At 32.8% G+C, this 18,783-nt stretch overlaps 1 protein-coding gene across 1 annotated transcript in view; it reads right to left on the bottom strand.

The window, feature by feature from the left end:
* LOC122516963 (unconventional myosin-XV) overlaps positions 1 to 18,783 on the bottom strand; it is a 53,918-nt gene that overhangs the window by 13,396 nt on the left and 21,739 nt on the right. The window contains exons 20-27 of the mRNA XM_043635213.1: positions 18,168 to 18,621; positions 17,252 to 18,081; positions 15,775 to 16,253; positions 15,405 to 15,695; positions 15,121 to 15,332; positions 14,855 to 15,050; positions 13,648 to 14,644; positions 13,315 to 13,557 (exon numbers count right to left, since the gene is read on the bottom strand). Of these exons, the coding sequence (XP_043491148.1) occupies positions 13,315 to 13,557; positions 13,648 to 14,644; positions 14,855 to 15,050; positions 15,121 to 15,332; positions 15,405 to 15,695; positions 15,775 to 16,253; positions 17,252 to 18,081; positions 18,168 to 18,621 (3,702 nt within the window). The remainder of the gene's footprint in view (positions 1 to 13,314; positions 13,558 to 13,647; positions 14,645 to 14,854; positions 15,051 to 15,120; positions 15,333 to 15,404; positions 15,696 to 15,774; positions 16,254 to 17,251; positions 18,082 to 18,167; positions 18,622 to 18,783) is intronic.

Raw genomic sequence — 18,783 nt, 5'->3', positions numbered from 1 at the left:
ACACACACAAACACACACACAAATTATATGTACATACATACATGAATACATACGTCTACTTTTATTTGCAATACTTGTTGAATCGATATAAGATGGTACTTCTTCGTATGGAAAAGTCTACGAAAGTACTCGGGTTAAAAAATGCAAGAACGGTTAACACCCGCTCCCCCCCTATCCCCCACCCCCATCACGATTTCATCAGGAAATTCGAATTAATCGAGCGGTTCGTTAAATTGCAACGAATTTCTTTACGAATTCTTAATGAATTTTTTCACGTCTTTTCTATAGAATATAATAATTATACAATGTTCTCGATCTTATTCAGAAGAAAATTTTTTATTTCGTACGCTTTAATTATTTGTCCATTTCAATCGCAATTGCATTTTTTTTTCTTCTTTCGATTTTGCGTTCTTCTTTTTTCTTTTTTCTTTCTTCGGAGAAAAATTTGTTTACGATTAACGTTGTTCTTTGTTTTTTTCTTCTTCTCACCATCTTATTGTTCTTTAAATTTAAAAAAAAAAAAATAAAATGTTTGATATAAAATTTAAATAAAATAAAAATAAAAGTTTCTTATCTGATATTTTATTTGAATTTAATTTTGTTTCTTTCCTGTTTTTCCTTTTTCTTTTCTCTCTTTTTATCGCTATCTTGATAACTTGCAATATATTTATTATAAGAAGACGGGACAAGTTGATTCTTTTAAATAGTTTTAAATTAAACAGTGTCGTAGAGAGTAGGTAATGTCCGTATAAGAACTCTCGATTGGAATGTACGTTCAAGAATACGAAAGGAGACTTTTAGAACGTGTCTTCAACGACAGTCCACTCGCTTTAGAAACTTTTCTTCCGTTCGAGAATCATCCAGTGAATCTGTGTAAAATATAAAAAAAAAATAAAAGAAATTATAGATAACAACGTTGTCCTTATTCAATCAGAATTTGTCCGAGTGATGAGAATGACTTAACGAAAATACGAACGCAAATTAATATTCGCTCGTTCGTTCGTCTATCTCCTGTTTCTAAATTTTAAATTAATTTCGCTTTAATTAGATATTTTATTTTTTCATAACTATCAATTCAAAATAAATCCACTGTTCCTGAACACGTCTGATAAGATACGACTAAGACGAGAAAGTACAATTCGTGCGTGGTTTAATTAACACGAAAAATTGTTCACTCCCTCAAATTTCCGCTAATTTCGATTTCATTTACATGTTTACGTTGTTGTATGATGAATAAAGATAAGGAACTATGGAATACTTTAGAAACTCTAATGAATTTCCTCGTGAGGAGTAATTTGCACACCGTTATCGATATTCTTTCTATTTCTTTTTTTTTTAATTAAAAAAAAAGAAAACGACGATAAGCAATTATCGAGTTGAACACGTTAGAACGATAATGCATAGGGTAATATTCTGACCCTTGAAATTTTCATCCTGGCAATTTTGCTTAGGCGCTAACATAAGCAAAAGATAATTTCTACGAATGGCGTGAGACGAATCGCGTTTTCGAAAAGAACGTTTATAAGTAGAAGGTAAAGAGAGATAGAAAGAGAAGGAGAGAGACAAATAATAGATAGACAGAAAGAGAGAAAGAAATTAGCGATAGAAAAATGTTAGAAATCGTTGGCGAAGGGTTGCCATAAGTTTCCACTGACGACAGCCGGTTAATGGTTCTTACCATACTCTCTGCATACACACACACACACATATATATGTAAATATGTTATATAGGCGAGTTAGGTAGAGATGATCGAAGGGGGCAAGAAGAAAGACACGAGGAAGAAGGGTACGATGAAAGAAAAAGGCGTGTAACAAGTGCGTGGGCGTGTGCGTATTCGCGATTCCCTTGAAACAACAATGCCGGTGAGACGGTTAGTTGTAAGCCGCAGCAACGAGCAATGAAGTAGAAATCGGAACCGGAAGAGGGAGGAAAAAGTCGGAAGCGAGACGGTTATTTATTTTCCTTTCTAATTATCGTCGTTAATTCATTCAATTCGATGAAAAAAAAAGAACAACAACAAAATAATAATATTCTCAAACTCCTCATTCGACTCGGTGAGATATTTGCAAATTGGTTTTTTTTTTTAATGAATATTTCAAATATTAAAATATCGATTCTTGATTCTTGGTTCTTTTCGTGATCGTTTATAAGAAAATAATTTTTTGCGTACGATCAAAGACGCTTTCGAATCGTCTTTAATCATTTCCGCGACGAGAGTCTCATTGGAAAGTACATGGTTGCGAATGTCGGGCATGTGTTATATTTTTTATGGACCATCTCGATGATATTACGATCTCACCGTAGAGATCGGTGATATATTTCTTTTATTAATATTATTATATTGATTTAAATATATGCAGGGGGTAGTTCTTTTTTTCTTTTTTCTTTCCTTGAAATTATCTACATAAGCTGTAATTAATATTAATTATAATTGGTTAATAAATATAATCCTCGAAACACAGTATAGTATTTATTAGAAACTATTAACTTTTACCATTAACTGTCAATTATAATAATATTTAAGAGTAATCTCTCTTCGTTATATATTTTTATATTTGAAATAAATGTTTATATTATATTTATAGAAAAATGTTAAACGTGATTCGAAGGTCAACGCCTTTTGGGTGGAGTCCTTACAAAAGGTTCGCGTTTCGGTTCACCCGGTTATGGACCTACCTAACGGACGAAGCACCTGTCGACTACCAAAGGAAACGAACGATTACGCCTTGGAACCCTCAAAAGGGGCTCCCACGTTACAATGCAGGTTTCTTTCTCTCCTTGGCGACGACCCTCTTCTCTTTATTTTTTTTTTCTTCTTTCTTTCTCTCTCCTACTTATGTATATACGTATATACTTTACGAGAAAGACGTGAGACCGTTCCAGTCTTCGAATTTGAATCAACGTCGTAAGCGGAAATTGTTTTCAGATATCCATTTACTTTATATACACATAAATACGTATATTTTATCAAAAAAAAAAAGTAGTAAAGAATAAAAAAACTGAATGAAAACGTAAGTAAAACGTTACTCGTTTATTTTTTTCTCTCACGATCGATAAAGAATGATTATTTTTTTAGCGAAATATTTGACATAACTTCAAATAATCATTGGTGTATCATTGATTGATTACTTATTGTTAGATAAAGTGTACAATTTCTACGGTGGTAATATTTTTGTGTGTTACTTATAAAATCATCAAGTGACAATCAAGACCATTTTTCCAACCGGAAGAACAAGATAACAACCGTTGAGATTGAGAGAGAGGAAGCTTCTAAAGTATATTCCCACGTTTCTACTACGTATGAAGAAGACCTTACGGCCTCCATCTTTCTCTTCTTTTCTTTTTTTATTTTTTAACTTCACGGAATAACGATACAATCATTGATGATTTAGAAACCTCGATGAAGAATGGAGCCGACGATGCGTCGAGTATCATGCATGCGTGTAAAATGGAAAAGCGAGCGGAGAGTCGGTGAATGTTAATCAGTTCCTACGTGATAAACTGTTAGTCATTACGTACGAGTGTCTCTCTTTCTCTCTCTCTTTATTTTTTCTTCTTATACTCGTTACTAATTTAACAGAAAGTAATATCGTATGATTTATAATAGAATATATTTAAAAAAAAAATATATATATATATTTTTTTATAAATATATTTTATTATATATATAATTCTTTTCAATAAAAATTCGATAGATTTGAAATACAAACCGATGTTGCATAATTAATAATTTTTTTCGATAGAAACAAAAAGAATCGAACAATTATGTAACATGTAAATATCATAGAAATTCTTCTAATGATTAATCAAAAAGATAATTGCGACAAATTATATTCAACAACGGAACCATTCGAATATATTTTTTTATTAATTAGTTGAATAACTTGAAAGATATAAAAATTTTACATTATCGAACGTAAATTAAAATATTTCATTATTTCAACCAGTTTAAATGTATTTTATCGAAGCTTTTGAATTCTCGCATTGGACAATAGAAGCTACACCCGTGTAATTGTATGATTGATTATATGTTTAACCTCAGTGACATACTCGGTAGGGTTTCTTTCAATAGTTGTAGGAAACACGATCCTACTTCCGTTCATGGAAGTTTTCAAAACAATTCGACTAATGACGAGATACGCTTCTAGGAACTTTCAAACGAGTTTACGTTTTTTTTATATGGCGAATTTTTCCTAACATCTCTGGTAATTCATTTCGCATCCGATACGTGATGCCGAAAGTTTTGTAAAAAAAAAAAAAAAGAAAAGTGTCAGAACAACGTTGAAACAATTTACGTTCTTCGTGCTTTAAATGGTTAAACCATTCTTACCAGAAAGACCGGTCTATAAGATCTTGCAGATCTTGGAAAACTCTCCACGATCACTATTTTTTGTTTTCTTTTTACTATCACATTCTTTTCTCGGTGAACATTTTCCTTTTATATATTCTTTTTTCTTTTTTCTTTTTTTCTAACTAAGATGTTGCGCATATATATATAGGTATGTGTGTATACGCTTCGAGAGCAAGTGAAATCGAAATTGTTTCGATATCGTCCTGGATACTTTCGCTCATGAACAATTACGTAACAGGAAAATATGTTCTTTTCCTTGAAGTGTAAACATAGTTTGAAATTCTATGATAATCGACAAAGTTACTTGCAATGTCAATTGCAAGTTTTTTTTCTTCTTGTTACATAAGAACTACAATATCACGAAGAAGAATTTTATATAATAATAATTATTATTAAAATTTCAAATATTTAATAATGGTGTACATTTTTGTCCGATAATGTAAATTAACTGTAATGATTAATAATATTACAAAACAACCTATTATAGTGTTTAATTAATCTTTAATCTTATAAAATCGAATCGTTATAAGTTTTGAGAAACAATCTCATCATTTTCTGCTGATGATATTTCACGATATAATATATATATACCAGTTTCACTTGAAAACAATGATTTCTCTCATGAGGTAAAGATTTATGACGTCCTATCAAACGGAGAAAGTATTGTACGAAATAAGCGATACAATAACGTTGATGACGTTTTGATTATATACGTATATAAGTATATACATATATATACGTATGAAAGTAAGTATACACATACATATATATGTAATAATCCTAGGAAGAAGATTCAAGAGAGAATTTGGGCTAGATGTTGAAGTCAAAGGAAGATAAGAATCATGCTGCCGATGTTACATTAGCAATTTAAATGAGTTTCCGGTCTGTATCGTAGTAGCACGCACGAAACGAAGGTGTTGTTTCCAGAAGGTATCTAAAAACAAGTTGCTTGAACTCGGAACAACTAGAAGGAGGTTTAAGCTTACCCCATTCACGAGTTATATGGCTTTTTAAGTTTTACCTCTATCTTTGGGATGCATAAATATAACCTCCTAAGAAGTTTTATACTTTTTTTTCCAATTTATTTCTATTTTTCTTTCTTCCTCTTTCTCTCTCTCTCTCTCTCTCTCTCTCTTTTTAATATAGTCTAGCAATGAAATTTCGTTATTACGATATAATCGTTATGAACGTGGGTTTGTGGTAAAGGAGCTTTACTATAAACCTGTCGCGTCTAAGCATTTCCCTTTTTGTTATACAGGGTGGTCTATAGGTAAGAAAGTTTACTTCGATAAATTCGAGAACATAAATTTGTATAGAAAATATTTTTTGTTCAAAATGAAAATAATGCTTGATATTATTTGTATATATCTTTTGTTTAAATAAGTTTTATTAATAATATAATGATATCATAATAAAATAAATATATTATTAATTTGTTGGATCATTTTAAACGTAGCTTTGCGTACAATTTATTACAGCAATTTATATTTTTACCATAAAATATAAAATCATTTTACGAGAAATAGATATAATACATATTACTTACAAATCACATACAAAACATTTGTCTTCATTTAACTTTATTTTATTTTATCGTTATTTTTTTGTTCTATTGTTAACTCAAAATAAGGAGCATATTTTAATATAAGCGAAGTAAAAGTTTTTTGGTTCAATTAAACGCAATCTTAACGCTTTCCACGGTTAATAATTACTTGTTGGAATGTGTCGGTAATGTTCCGCAATTTTTTTTCTTTTTTCTTTTTTTCCTTACTCGGCACGATAGAGAAATTTTTTTACGCCGATTTGTTCGTTTGATTATTAAAATTCGATTTGTGAAAAAAAAGAACAAGAAAGAAATGTGAGAGAGAGAGAGAAAGAAAGAGAGAGTAAAGATAACGTAGAGAGAGATCAAATTTCTTGGTGAAGTAGGAACGACGTTTGACAACCCGAAGGCGTACTACACCGAGTTCTTTTTCTTATATTTTTTTTTCTTTTTTTTATACGGCGATGCGCCTCGTGCACGCACCCATGATACGCGGAACGAGTTTTGTTTACAATCCGCGGTGGCTCGCAAATTACGTCAGTGTTGTCTTGCGTTGTGTGTGGTGGAGGTAACAAAATGTCGTACGTGTACGCGTGTACACGAGAAGAAGCGTTGACGTGAACGAAGAAGAATGAAAGTTCTTCTTAACTTGCAATTAGAAAAAAGATTAAATCGATAGCGTGACTTTATCTGTTAACTATCATCTGGTAACATTTTCTTCTTCTGTCTTTTCTTATAAGTATAATTGTCAAAAAGAAAAAAAGTAACAAGAAATAGAATCGAGACCTTGTTGATCGTTCCCAAGAATTATTTTTGACTCATAACGAGTATAAACGTAAATTATATTTGTTTGTATTTTTTTTTTTTTTTTTTAATAATTATTTTCTCTCTCTAAACTTTTTCTTTAACAATTAGAGAGATAAAGACGAAAACGTGAGAAGGTACTTTCTAGATAAGATTAGTAAGTTTCTCGAGTTATTTTAAAAGGAACGTATGAAGAAGGATTGTTCTTTTACTAAATTACCGTTATTTGTCGTGTAATATTTGTCAATTTGACTTATTGTCAAACTCCCTTTAGTCTTCTTACTTTTCAATAGAACAATGAGTTGCTACCGTGACCGGTCATTTATTCGATTTGTTGTATTGCGAGAACGAACAAAAGCGAATTGACCGGTGCTTCTTTATATTCGTATAAACATTGACTATATTTGAGCATGATGAACACTGACGTGTTCAATTTTCAAGCAAGTATACCTATATGCATAAGTGATACGTAAGTATATACAGTCAACCCTCCTATAACGCGGCACTCTGCGAACGCGATTTCCATATAACGCGGAGCTGAAAATGCGACAGTCCTCCTATAACACGATACTCTTACAGCGCGGTTTCCGTCAACAGCATCCCATAAGTTCCTTCCGCGTAGCCTAAGAATGTTTAGCCTATGTTTAGTTCGTTAGGGCCTATTCGAATTATTATTACTCCCCGTGTTATGAAAAACATTAATAAGACCGAATTGCCTGTATTCTGGCGATCTAATAAGAAAGCTTGGATGACCCAAGATTTATTTAAGGATTGGTTTTATAATTGTTTTATCCCGGCAGTGGAAACCCATACGATGGAAAAAAATTTGTATTTCAAAGTTTTATTGGTTCCTGATAACGCTGGTTGCCACAACATACAACTGGATCATCCAAATGTAAAAATTGTCTTCCTTCCTCCTAACTGCACGTCATTAATACAACCTTTGGACCAGGGAGTCATTCAAACTTTAAAAATGTATTACACACGCCAAGTTTTCCAAACCATTTTCGACAGATTAGAAAGTAGTGAAAATAAAACCCTTACTCAAGTTTGGATGGAATTTTCTATTTTAGATTGTATTATAACCGTGTCATCGGCTTGCGCGGAAATTAAACCATCAACGCTTAATGCGTGTTGGAAACCCCTTTTACCTGAAATGGTTCAAACAATACAAGATGATTCTACAATTTCACTCCCAGTTACAGAAATAGTAAACATTGCTTCTCGTTTAGGCGATGAAGAATTTACAACAAACCATCAGGATGTGAGAGAACTCGTACTCGGGGAAGAAACTTTAGATGTGGATGAACTGATGGATTTAATTATGCACCCACCTCAAATCCATTGGTAAACGAAAATAAGGAAAACAAATGGGTGCCAAATGTCGATTTACAAGATGTGAAAAAAGGGCTAAACTTGGCTAAAGAATTAGAACTCCATTTCATTCAAACTGATCATTCAACGGTGCGTAGAGCAAAGTTTAAAAGAGAGTTAAGAAATTGCTTAGCTCCCTATAGAGAGGTTTTAGTGGAGTTAGAAAAAAAAGCTACAATCGAAAACCAATGTGAAGATGAGCCAAGTGAGGAAGACATTTTGCCTATTAAAAGAAGACGAGTAAGGCGACTCATATTATCTGACAGCGAGGATGAGTGTTGAAAGATTAAATTTTACAAAAGTCTTTCTTGTTTTTGTTGGAAAACAGTTTTTCAGTTTAGTTTTGGTATCATTTCTTTATATAAACTTTACAATTCAATAAAAATAATTTATAATTTATCTTGTCCTTATTGGTCTCCATATAACGCGGTACGAATAATGTGATTTGTACCAATTCTGCGTTTTTATAACGCGGTTTCCATACAACGCGGTAGCCGGTTTCCATAGAACGCGCTACGAACTAGCCTGGTTTGTACGGTTAAATCCGAGTTTCTTATAGCGCGGTTTCCATATAACGCGGTACGCACTCACCGCGTTATAGGAGGGTTGACTGTATACATATCCATATACGCATGCTGAGAATATAAATTTTAAAGTTGAGTATAAAATGACTCGATCCTTGTTGTCCCTCACACATATGGAAAAAAAAAACCAAAAGACACTTTCTTTTTATCGCACGTGACGTCTTTGTTCGATCTTTTAGAATTTACGTGACAAATTATTGATTTGTCATCGAAACTAAAAATATTTTACGGGAAATTTTATTATCGATTCAACGAAAGGAAGAAAATCTTATTATAAATATACGAAAGTTCTTTAAACATTTTATCATTTAAATTTCATTATAGTGTGGAAAGAGAAATTTTAAATAATTAAATTTTTTGTTAATTGTCATTGAACGTACAAATAAAATATATTCCGGAAGGTTTATTTTTCAACTCGTCAAAAATATGTCAATTATCAAAAGACTATTTCGAATGCATCTTTGAAAGTTGTGTTCAAATGTGAAAGTGAGAGTTTTGCGGTAGAAGAAAACGTTCAGAAGGTACAGACTAACCGGTCATAAATGACGTTTCTTCTATCTCTTTTGTCATAAACGGTGAGATGACAACATCGTACAGGAAACAGCTACATGTACTTAACAAGGCTTCGAAACACCATTGAAATCCAATATTATTGATGATTCCAAAGTTAGAGAAAGATAAAATAAGATTGAAAAAAAAAACAAAATCTAATAAGATACTGGAATTTACTTATTTGAATTTAATTAAAATATCTTACTTATTGCTTACAATTTTCATTCTTTTCATTCTCAATTTTTATTCACCGAAATAATAATTTTCCAAACGATGTTATTTTACCATCTTCGTCTGACATTTGATCAGATAGTAAATACTTTAATAATAATAATAATAATTTAGTGACGAAAAGAATCAGTAATTCCTTTCATCATATTACGAATGGATGTATGTAATTCTATCAGCTTTTTATTTTTGTTGTTGTTAAATCCAACAATTTTTTGAGTACAAGGCTGAATCAAATTATTGGCGCAGATTAAATTTTCCTTCAATATCGTGCGTAAATTTGTAATATTTTACGCAACATTCCATATTTAATTATTTTTATAAGAAAAATATTACTTGATGCTTAAAAGTTTAAATATATTATAAATTATGAAGATAAAATATTGACGAACAATAATAAAAAACAAAACAAAAATATAAAAAATATTTTTTAACTAAAAACAAGCCTCAGTAAATTTTTCGTTATTTTTTTTTCATCCATTGAACTTCAAAACTCAAGAGATACGTTTAAACGATAAAAATAATAAATAGAAAATTAACAGAAGATGTGTGTGTGTGTTAAAGAAAAAAAAATAAATATAATTCGTAACAATACACTTTTGTTTGACACTGTACATATAATTCCGAAAATTTGTATAAACAACTGCATTCCATCGATTTTGCAATGAATCAATTACGGTCAGTGGTACGAATTTTTCACGACATTATTTACCGTAATTTTATATTATTTTCCGCACGACCGAGATTTTCCGATCGAGACGAGAGAAGAAAAAAAGAAAAAATATGAAGGAAACGTTTTACGGGTCTTTCGGGGTTGTAACCAAACGTTAAATGGTCCTTTCATCCAATAATTAACTACGATCGAGTTAGAAATTATAACGGAGCCAAAGAGAATACGGAGAAAAACGTAACGAGGTAAGTTAGGGTAACGCCTAGTGTAAATTACGTTTCCAGTGAGTGATCATATGTGCTGGCCAATGCCTTCGTTCTACCACCTCTCTATTACCATTTTGTATGTATCCATACAAAGGTAGGGGGAAGGTATATGCGAATATGAACAAAACTAGGAATATTGGAATAATAAATTTGATTTTTTTCTCATCTTTCACTTTTTCGAATATTCGATCGAATATTTTGTGAAAAAAAAATAATAATAATATAAACAATTGATATTCAAAACATATTTAGATTTATAGTACGATAGTCAAACGATATTTAAATATTATAATATGTGAAATATTATTTTATTTAATTTCAAATAAGGTGGAAAATGTAGAAAAGAGAGAAAGAAAAATAATAAGAAAAAAAAAAAGATGTATAGGATGATTTCGAGAAAACGTTGAATCGGGGTCGAGAGGTCGAAGTCGATTTCGAAATAACGGTGAAACAAGCCGTCGAGTTTCTTGATGAAGCGTTCATTGATAGTCCTGCGTTTGTAGGGAAAGGAACATCTCGATGATGATAATTTTGAATTCCTCGGTTACTCAGGTTCCTCTGACGAAAGTATCGAGCTATTCAAGCATCGCTGATCACAAACGGTTTAGTAATTATGTCGGAAATATAATAACCTATCGCGTCGTTTCGATCACAAATTTTATTTCTTATTTTTTTGTTTCGTTTTTTTTATACTCGCCGCTTAATCATATTTCTTTTTAATTTACGTTAATATCCGTTTAAATGTGAAAAGAAAAATTTTAATTATTTTAATCTCGATCAAAACTCGCGATAAGATGAAAAATTATTAATAATTTTTATTAAAAATTGAAAAGAAAAGAAAAGTTATTTCATCTACTTTTCAATATACGCGATGACGCCTATTTAAATGCATCGAATACGTTGCAATCTTTCGCTGTGAATGTCACCGTGGAAAGATCAAGGTCACTTTAATAATGTCACGAAGGAGCGTCCGGTGAGATGTCATGCGGGCCAAAGTCTTTCCAAAGAGATGAAAACAGCGTTGACCATTTCGAAGAATCGGTTGCTTCGTTATCTTTACGATGTATACATATTTTCAACGAATAAATTAAAAGAGTTAAAGTACAGTATCCTAATGATAATATTTAGTATGTTAAATTAACAAAGAAACAACGTATTAATATGTGTTATACTGAAAATAATTTATATTACGGATTTTTAATAAAAATTTACAAAAAAAGAATAAATACGAGTACCGAACAGAAAAAAAATAATATTTCTATGTCAAAAAAAAAAAAATAAAAAAAAATAAACAAGTTGAGTAATAGTAAATGAAAAGAGAGGAAGAAGAAATTTATCTTGAATATTTTTTTATATTTTCCTGCATTATTTTCTCAAGACAAGTATTACTCATCATCCTATCAAGGAAATCGTAGGTTTTCTTTCCGCAACCCACACACTATAACGAAATATTATTTTAACTCTTGGACTTACAGTTGCTTATTGGGTGACTCTTACTGTGTCTACTCTCTTCTTTCTTTATTTATCTCTTTTTTTTTTTTATATTAAAATACAGGTACCAATTTCCAAGCGTGCGATCGCGTTACCTCACCCAAGGTATGTAGGTTTTTGCATCTGTGTTTAAGATTAATTGCGCAAGAATCAACGGATCCGAGACGTACGACCTTCGTACGATTACGTTTCCTAAGAAAAATTCTCCAAGTCAATTGATATCCACACCCGTTACTATCGTCCGATAATAAATATTAACGTCTTGTTCGAATCATGAGAAGTGTTTATCTAGGATAGATCGTCTCGAATAATTATGCTATTTCACTTTTACTGCGTTTATACAGATGATGATATTTATAAGACAGGGAGACAAAATAAAAATAGATTTTGTTTTTAATTCTGACATAATTCTTTGCTATAGTCGGGTGAAATGAAGAAAAAAAAACATTTAAGTATAGAAAATAGAAAAAGAGTGTAATAATCGCGTACGATATTAATACAACGTAGAATAATAATATTAACGAGTAATAGATTTACCGGAAATGTATTGTATTTTAATTAAAAATAGAAACTGTATTAATTATCTAAAAAATAATAAAAAAAAAATGTACGTAGAGGTAATTTAATAAGAATATCAATATGTATATCAAATGCAGGTTATAATATAGAAGAGAAAAAGATAGATATATACAGAGAAACGGAATGTTAAACTGAAAGACAAGGCCGTTCGTTCGTTCATAGTCTCGTTTATTCAGTGAAACGAGTCGACATGATGTTCCTCGAATGCATTCAGAATAATTCAAATATTTTGATACGCACGAAAGAATACGAAAGACTGGTTAGCTTTCTCTTTTTTCCGGCTTTTTCGTGCGATTTTCACGGAAGTTTTATTACGATTATGATTGCGAAGAGTTCCTCGATGTAGTTTCTTTCGAAGGAAAGAAATTTCATTTAATGTTGGGGTGAGTATGTACATATATATGTATTAGAATTATTATACGTGGATACGAATCCTATGATTGAGCTATGCAAAAACTAGGAGGAGTTAGGATAAAACCTATTATGAACGCACGGATGTTAAGATGCATACGTAAATCTAAAAGTAACGTATGCACAATAAATATATATATATATTTGTATATAAACGTATACGTATCTATAGGGTTTTATTGCTACCTATGTACTTGAATTTCCGTTCGCAAGTTGCACGAGTTCATCGTGTATTCTGCGAAAGTAGTTTCGTGATACTTTTGTAATATATAAACATTGATAAATTAATCGTAATTTCTTTGCCATTTTTTTAACGTTTTCTTCAACAGATTTGGCATTTTATGAAGACAAATTACCATGCCCGATTCCGAGTGGATTAAGAGAAATAGATAAAAAAGATAATGTCGAGTTATAAAAGGTAAAGTTAATTAGTTAGATGACTATAGAGAAATTCGCTTACCGATCTGATGTACTTTCCGATCATATCAGCTAATTGCGGTGCTCTGTTAGTGTGTAGAGGAAGTCTAACGCCAGAGGAAATTTGCAACACGCACACACCTGCCCTAGGTGAGCTTATCGAAACGATATCTTCGAGCGGCAACGTTTCTAATATAATTAAATCCCCATTTGTTGTACGTTTTATTAATCGTAAACCATGATGCGAGACTGCGACATGTTGAGTTTCCGGATGTTGCGGACCAATCTGTAAACGTTTGAAAATTTTAAACAAAATAAATTTAGAAAAATTTATATATAATTAAAAAAGAAAAGACAAATAAAATTAAACACTCACCGAAACTGGAAATATTCGAGCGAAGTACAACGGCCATTGTTTAGCCATATCAACGATATTTTTCTTAATAGTAATCTTGTGTTGAGTACTTTGAAGATTGTCCAAAGTAACGCCATAATTGTCGAGCATCTTGAGCATATTTTGACGATCCTCTTTAGTAATTCTGATACTTGACGTAGCCAAAACATCGTAAGCCACTTGACAAAAGACCAAATGAAGTGCCAATGGACTGTTCAAGGTTTCATTCGGTGCGAAAACTTCTTTCTTAACCCTTAACGTCCAACTTACTCTATTGTAAGTGAAATGAGCTGTGGACGTTTGCGGATATAATTTTGTGTTGACAACTTCTTGAACTTTTTCTATTTCTGGTTTATCAGGTGGAGGTAATACTGGCCTGAGAAATTCTGGCCATTCCTCGATTTCGATTCTTTCCATTTTATCGGTACGATGAGTCGACGCAACGCTAGATCTTCTGTCTACCTCTCTGTCCAATTTTTTGAAACTTTGCCGAGCCGCTGAGAATGATTCTCTCGTATTAGGTACAACTCCGAAATCTCGCGGTGACGGCATTCCAAAACTGTCCCTGGATTTTGGTGACACGTCTCGAGTCATACCAAAGGGATCCCTCTTAGGACTGGCACTTTCAAAAACATCTCTAGCATACTTCGGATCAAAAATATCGGAGTTCATGTCACGACGGGAATCGAAATCTGATATTCGATCCCTGGTGCTAGCTAAATCCGTACTGTCCTTTCCATAAAAGTCCTTGGATTTTTGATCCTGCGACGATCGAGATTTATCAAAGTCGTTTCTATATTCGTTATTTTCCCTTAAGTGTTGCTGAGAAGCAAATATGTCTCTACTTTGGCTAAACATGTCACGTTGATTCTTTGGAAAATGATCGAAAGAATCTGAATCTGGAGAGGTTCTGAAGGACTCTCGTGTTTTAGGTTCTATCGGTGCAGGTGGTGACTTTGGTTGTGGTATTCCGGATTGACTATGGAATAAGTGATTATTATTTTAATTTCGCGGGTTTTTCATTGAGTAATTAATAATTAAAAGCTCAAATTCTTAAATTATGATCAACGCGACTTTGGGGGTCTACAAGTAATTTTTAAAAAATGTAGATTTGATTTTTGTTATTTAATTTAATCATAATTTTGGAATTTCTGAAGTTTAAGAACACAGTTGAATATTCGTCAAGTACCTGTTACTATACACGCTTCCACCTCGTGGACTAGGTGGTTGTGGAGGTGTAATAGGAGGTGGTGGTGGTACTGGCCTTTCCATTCTTTCAATTTGTGTTCTAACAACTTGAGCTTGTGTCATCATATCTGTTGTACCTTTGGATGTTACACTTTGAGTGTCGTCAGCTGTTGAAGCGTAATCATCCCATCTACCACCTTTACAAATTATCAAAATCATTAGAAATTAATTAAATGATCACGTATTCTATGCAAACAAACATATTACCTAATTGTTGTTCCAATAAAAGTTTCCGATTATCCTCTAATCTTTTAACTTTACCATCTTCGCGCGGTAACGCAGGTTTTTCAGTAGTTTTTGTAGATCGTACACTGTGATTGGCTGTTACCTTTTCGAGTCTTTGCCTCATTTCTGAACTTAATTTAAGTTTTCCTATACTACCTGGTGAAGGTCTTTGTGCACCTATTTCCAAACTGGATCTATAAAGTATTTCGTTATGACAAATTGATTAATAAAAACATTAAACTAGATTTAAATGATATTGAACTTACTTAGATTTCTTTTTCTTCTTCTCTCCTTCTTCCTTATGTCCATTTTCATGTCTGGTACTCGTACCAGCGGATGCATGAACAATCATAGTTCGTTCCTCGTTTCCAACGATATTCTCAATTTCGAATTCCTCCCATTCGACGGTACCTTCCGCGTTTAGTTCGACGCAATCGTTTTGTGGAAACTCTTGATAATGTGGTGTTATTTTCCTTTGTTGCTGTTGCTGACGCATTTTAAATTCTATAAAACTATCTTGGCTTTGATTTTCGTTAGAATCACTTGGGGGTGGCCATCTAAGTAAAAGTAATAGATCAACAATATATTGTATATTATAATAATGTTTGACAATTTAATAATGTTATGCCTTCTAACCTCCACTTTCCTATGCGTACAGTCTTGGCTCTTCCATAAGGATCGAGGAAAGGTCTAGATTCGGAAGGATCGTGTGATTCAAGAGGTGGTGGCATAGGTGGAGGTGGTGGGACACCTTTGTTGTTGCTGGAATTCGATAAATTGCTATCTACACTACTTTTCCTATTTTTTAATTCACTGAGAACATTCGTGAAATTATTTTGCACGTTGCTCTTGTTCGTGTTTGTTCTTTTAACATCGGCTGAAGCCGATGATTTTCTATCTGCCAATTTTTTCTCGCCACTGATCTTACGTGCACCATATTCCATGCTGATCTTTCTACCAACTTCAGAATTTTTTCTATCCGGACTCGGAGGTCTATGGATTTGAGCTTTCACCGTCATAGTCTCCTGACGTTGATTATTTTGTATCGATTGAGACGGACTTCCACGTTTTTCCGTCGACCAAAGTTCGCCATCTTCTGGCTCACGAAAAGAAACCTAATCAAAGTAAACATTTATTCGTTTCTATTATTAAAAAATTCAATAACAATTATCTATCGTGAGAAGTAATTAATTTGTTGTCTATAGAACAAACAAAACAAGTGATAAATTATATATTATATAATATTATATAATATTAAATAATAATCGAAAGTTAATAGATAAACGATGATTATATATTACACATTCGTGACACCACGTACCACTGGAAGTCATGTTAAACAAACAAGAAAAAAAATCTTTTCATTAGAAAAAATCGCACTATAAATTGTGTAAATCATATGCGAATCGCCCGTTTAAAGCATGATGTATCTCGCTTTGATGATCACTGATAATAGAGGACGATTCTATCTGTTAGATGAAATCTGTAGATACCTTTGAATTGCGTCCTATAGAATCATTGGGCCCCATTTGGGCACTGATTGGGGGGGCTGGGAGGACAAGATTCATGCTGGAAGGGCCCGTAGGTAACACCATGCCCTGGAAACACACACCCATGCCGCAAACGCGGCTAAGAAACCCAGAGGATTGACAGAAAGAGTGTCCATCCTCAAGAATTACCGCGATAACGATTACAATTTGTTATTGGATGACAGCTGCAGTGGTCGTGTTAGTGATAGTTACATGGTGACGTGAAAACGTGTGAAATATGAGACACGTGATTTCATACTAGAAATATTTGTGAATAGTATTTACATGCAAGCTTTTCTTTCAATGTTAACCGTATTATACACGTGAGATTGTATTGTACAAATACAATATGATATGTATATTTATAATATATTTATATTTATATATATATATATATATATATTTTATATATAGAAGTTTTTCAACCGAAGCTGTCAAAAATATTCATTGCCATTCGAACAATTTGTTTCTAAATAATTTGCGTGTAAAGAATTGCAGCGTGTGACTAGAAATTAAAAAAATAATGTCTAATTTGGAGGACACACTAAAAAATTCATTATTCTTTTGATAGGACTTTTTCTCACCGGTTGTTGTTGTTGTTGTTGTTGTTGTTGTTGTTGTTGTTGTTGTTGTTGCTGTTGCTGTTGCGAGGAATTCTGCGGACTTTGGACTAATAATTGTTGAAGGGCTTGATTTTGAGCCAAGAGTTGTTGCTGTATTTGAATATTTTGTGCCATAGCGCTCTGTAGAAAAGCTCTTTGAAGATTTTGTTGATATGCTAACATCTCGTTGTTCTGATTAGGTGGTGAATTTGGATATTGCGGAAGACTAAGTCCTTGCATGCTGTAGATAGGGATTGGCATGAATCCAGGATTCATGTTTAAATTCGTATTTTGAGGTGGTGGGATTTGTTGGGGTGGACTGAACATCGGCATCATCATTGGTGGTGACATAACACCTGGTGATATTGGACTAAAGTTGAAGGCCGCATTTTGATTAGGTATATCCATATTACCACCTCCCTTGATCTTCTTGCTCAAAACATTAGCCGTGAGATGTTTTTCACCAAGATTTCCGGTCATATCACCGATAAAATCTTCGAAGCTTTTATTTTCTTTTTCCTCTTTTATTATTATCGATCCATCAAATAAGCTATCATAGTTGGTACCCTTGATGCTTGCTGCAAGGCTTCTAGCATCAGAGAGCTCGTCAAGATTTCCATCCAAAACTGGCATGAATAATTCATCGAGAAACTGATCAACATCCGATGCTTGACTAGGTACTCTAACTCGCCTTACGTGCGACGCCAATGAAGGTGCTTCGCTGGTATCGGACATTGCTGACGATTTCACACCATATTCGCTTTTCTCGATGTAAGCACGACTCGATTGGCTACCTGGCAAAGCACGTTTGCCTGAAAGTCAAAAAAACGTACAGTTAATTATACGCGATCTAATTATCTAATTTAATTCACATTGCTGATATAATACAAAATTTTACCAGGATATTGCGATTTAATAAATCTAGTTTGCGATCTAATGTAACTGCTTTTATCATCTTCCGATCGTCCAGTTTGACTGACCGATTGTATATCAGGATACTCAAAATCGATTGTAAGATCCTCTTCCTCAATGTTAGGTTCTGGTATCCTTGTAATCCTACTGTATTTTCTTTCTTGCGCAACTTCGTTCCTCGTCATGTATTCAGCATTGGTTACCGTCGAAGTTTCCCCAATTCTCTCGAGACTGTGATAACGTTCATTTAATTTCGACGAAGATAGACCAAGATCAGCGAGTTTGTTAGGTGATATCACAACTTCGGGTTGCAGCAAATTGTCCAAGCTTCTACTTCGTTGCTTTTCTTTTTCGAAGTAACGATCGTTCAGTGCTGACTTTCTCGATAATCCGGTCTCCGTCGTTGTCTCCAAGATTGCTTCGTGAGATTGCTTACGTGCCTTTATTGAGACAAATTATTTCAATTAATTTCTTAACGCGATACAATTTCCAACATTTTAATCATGTTAAAGTGATTCATTTTTACGTGGAATCCTTACAATTATTTTTAATTTCTTTTTTTTTCCGATAGAGGTATACACGTTCATTTCTTTTTATATTTT

The sequence above is a fragment of the Polistes fuscatus genome, unplaced genomic scaffold (genome assembly GCF_010416935.1).
Source record: "Polistes fuscatus isolate 324 unplaced genomic scaffold, CU_Pfus_HIC Scaffold2, whole genome shotgun sequence".
NCBI classification, from domain to species: Eukaryota; Metazoa; Arthropoda; class Insecta; order Hymenoptera; family Vespidae; genus Polistes; species Polistes fuscatus.
This window is presented reverse-complemented; position numbering and strand designations above follow the sequence as displayed.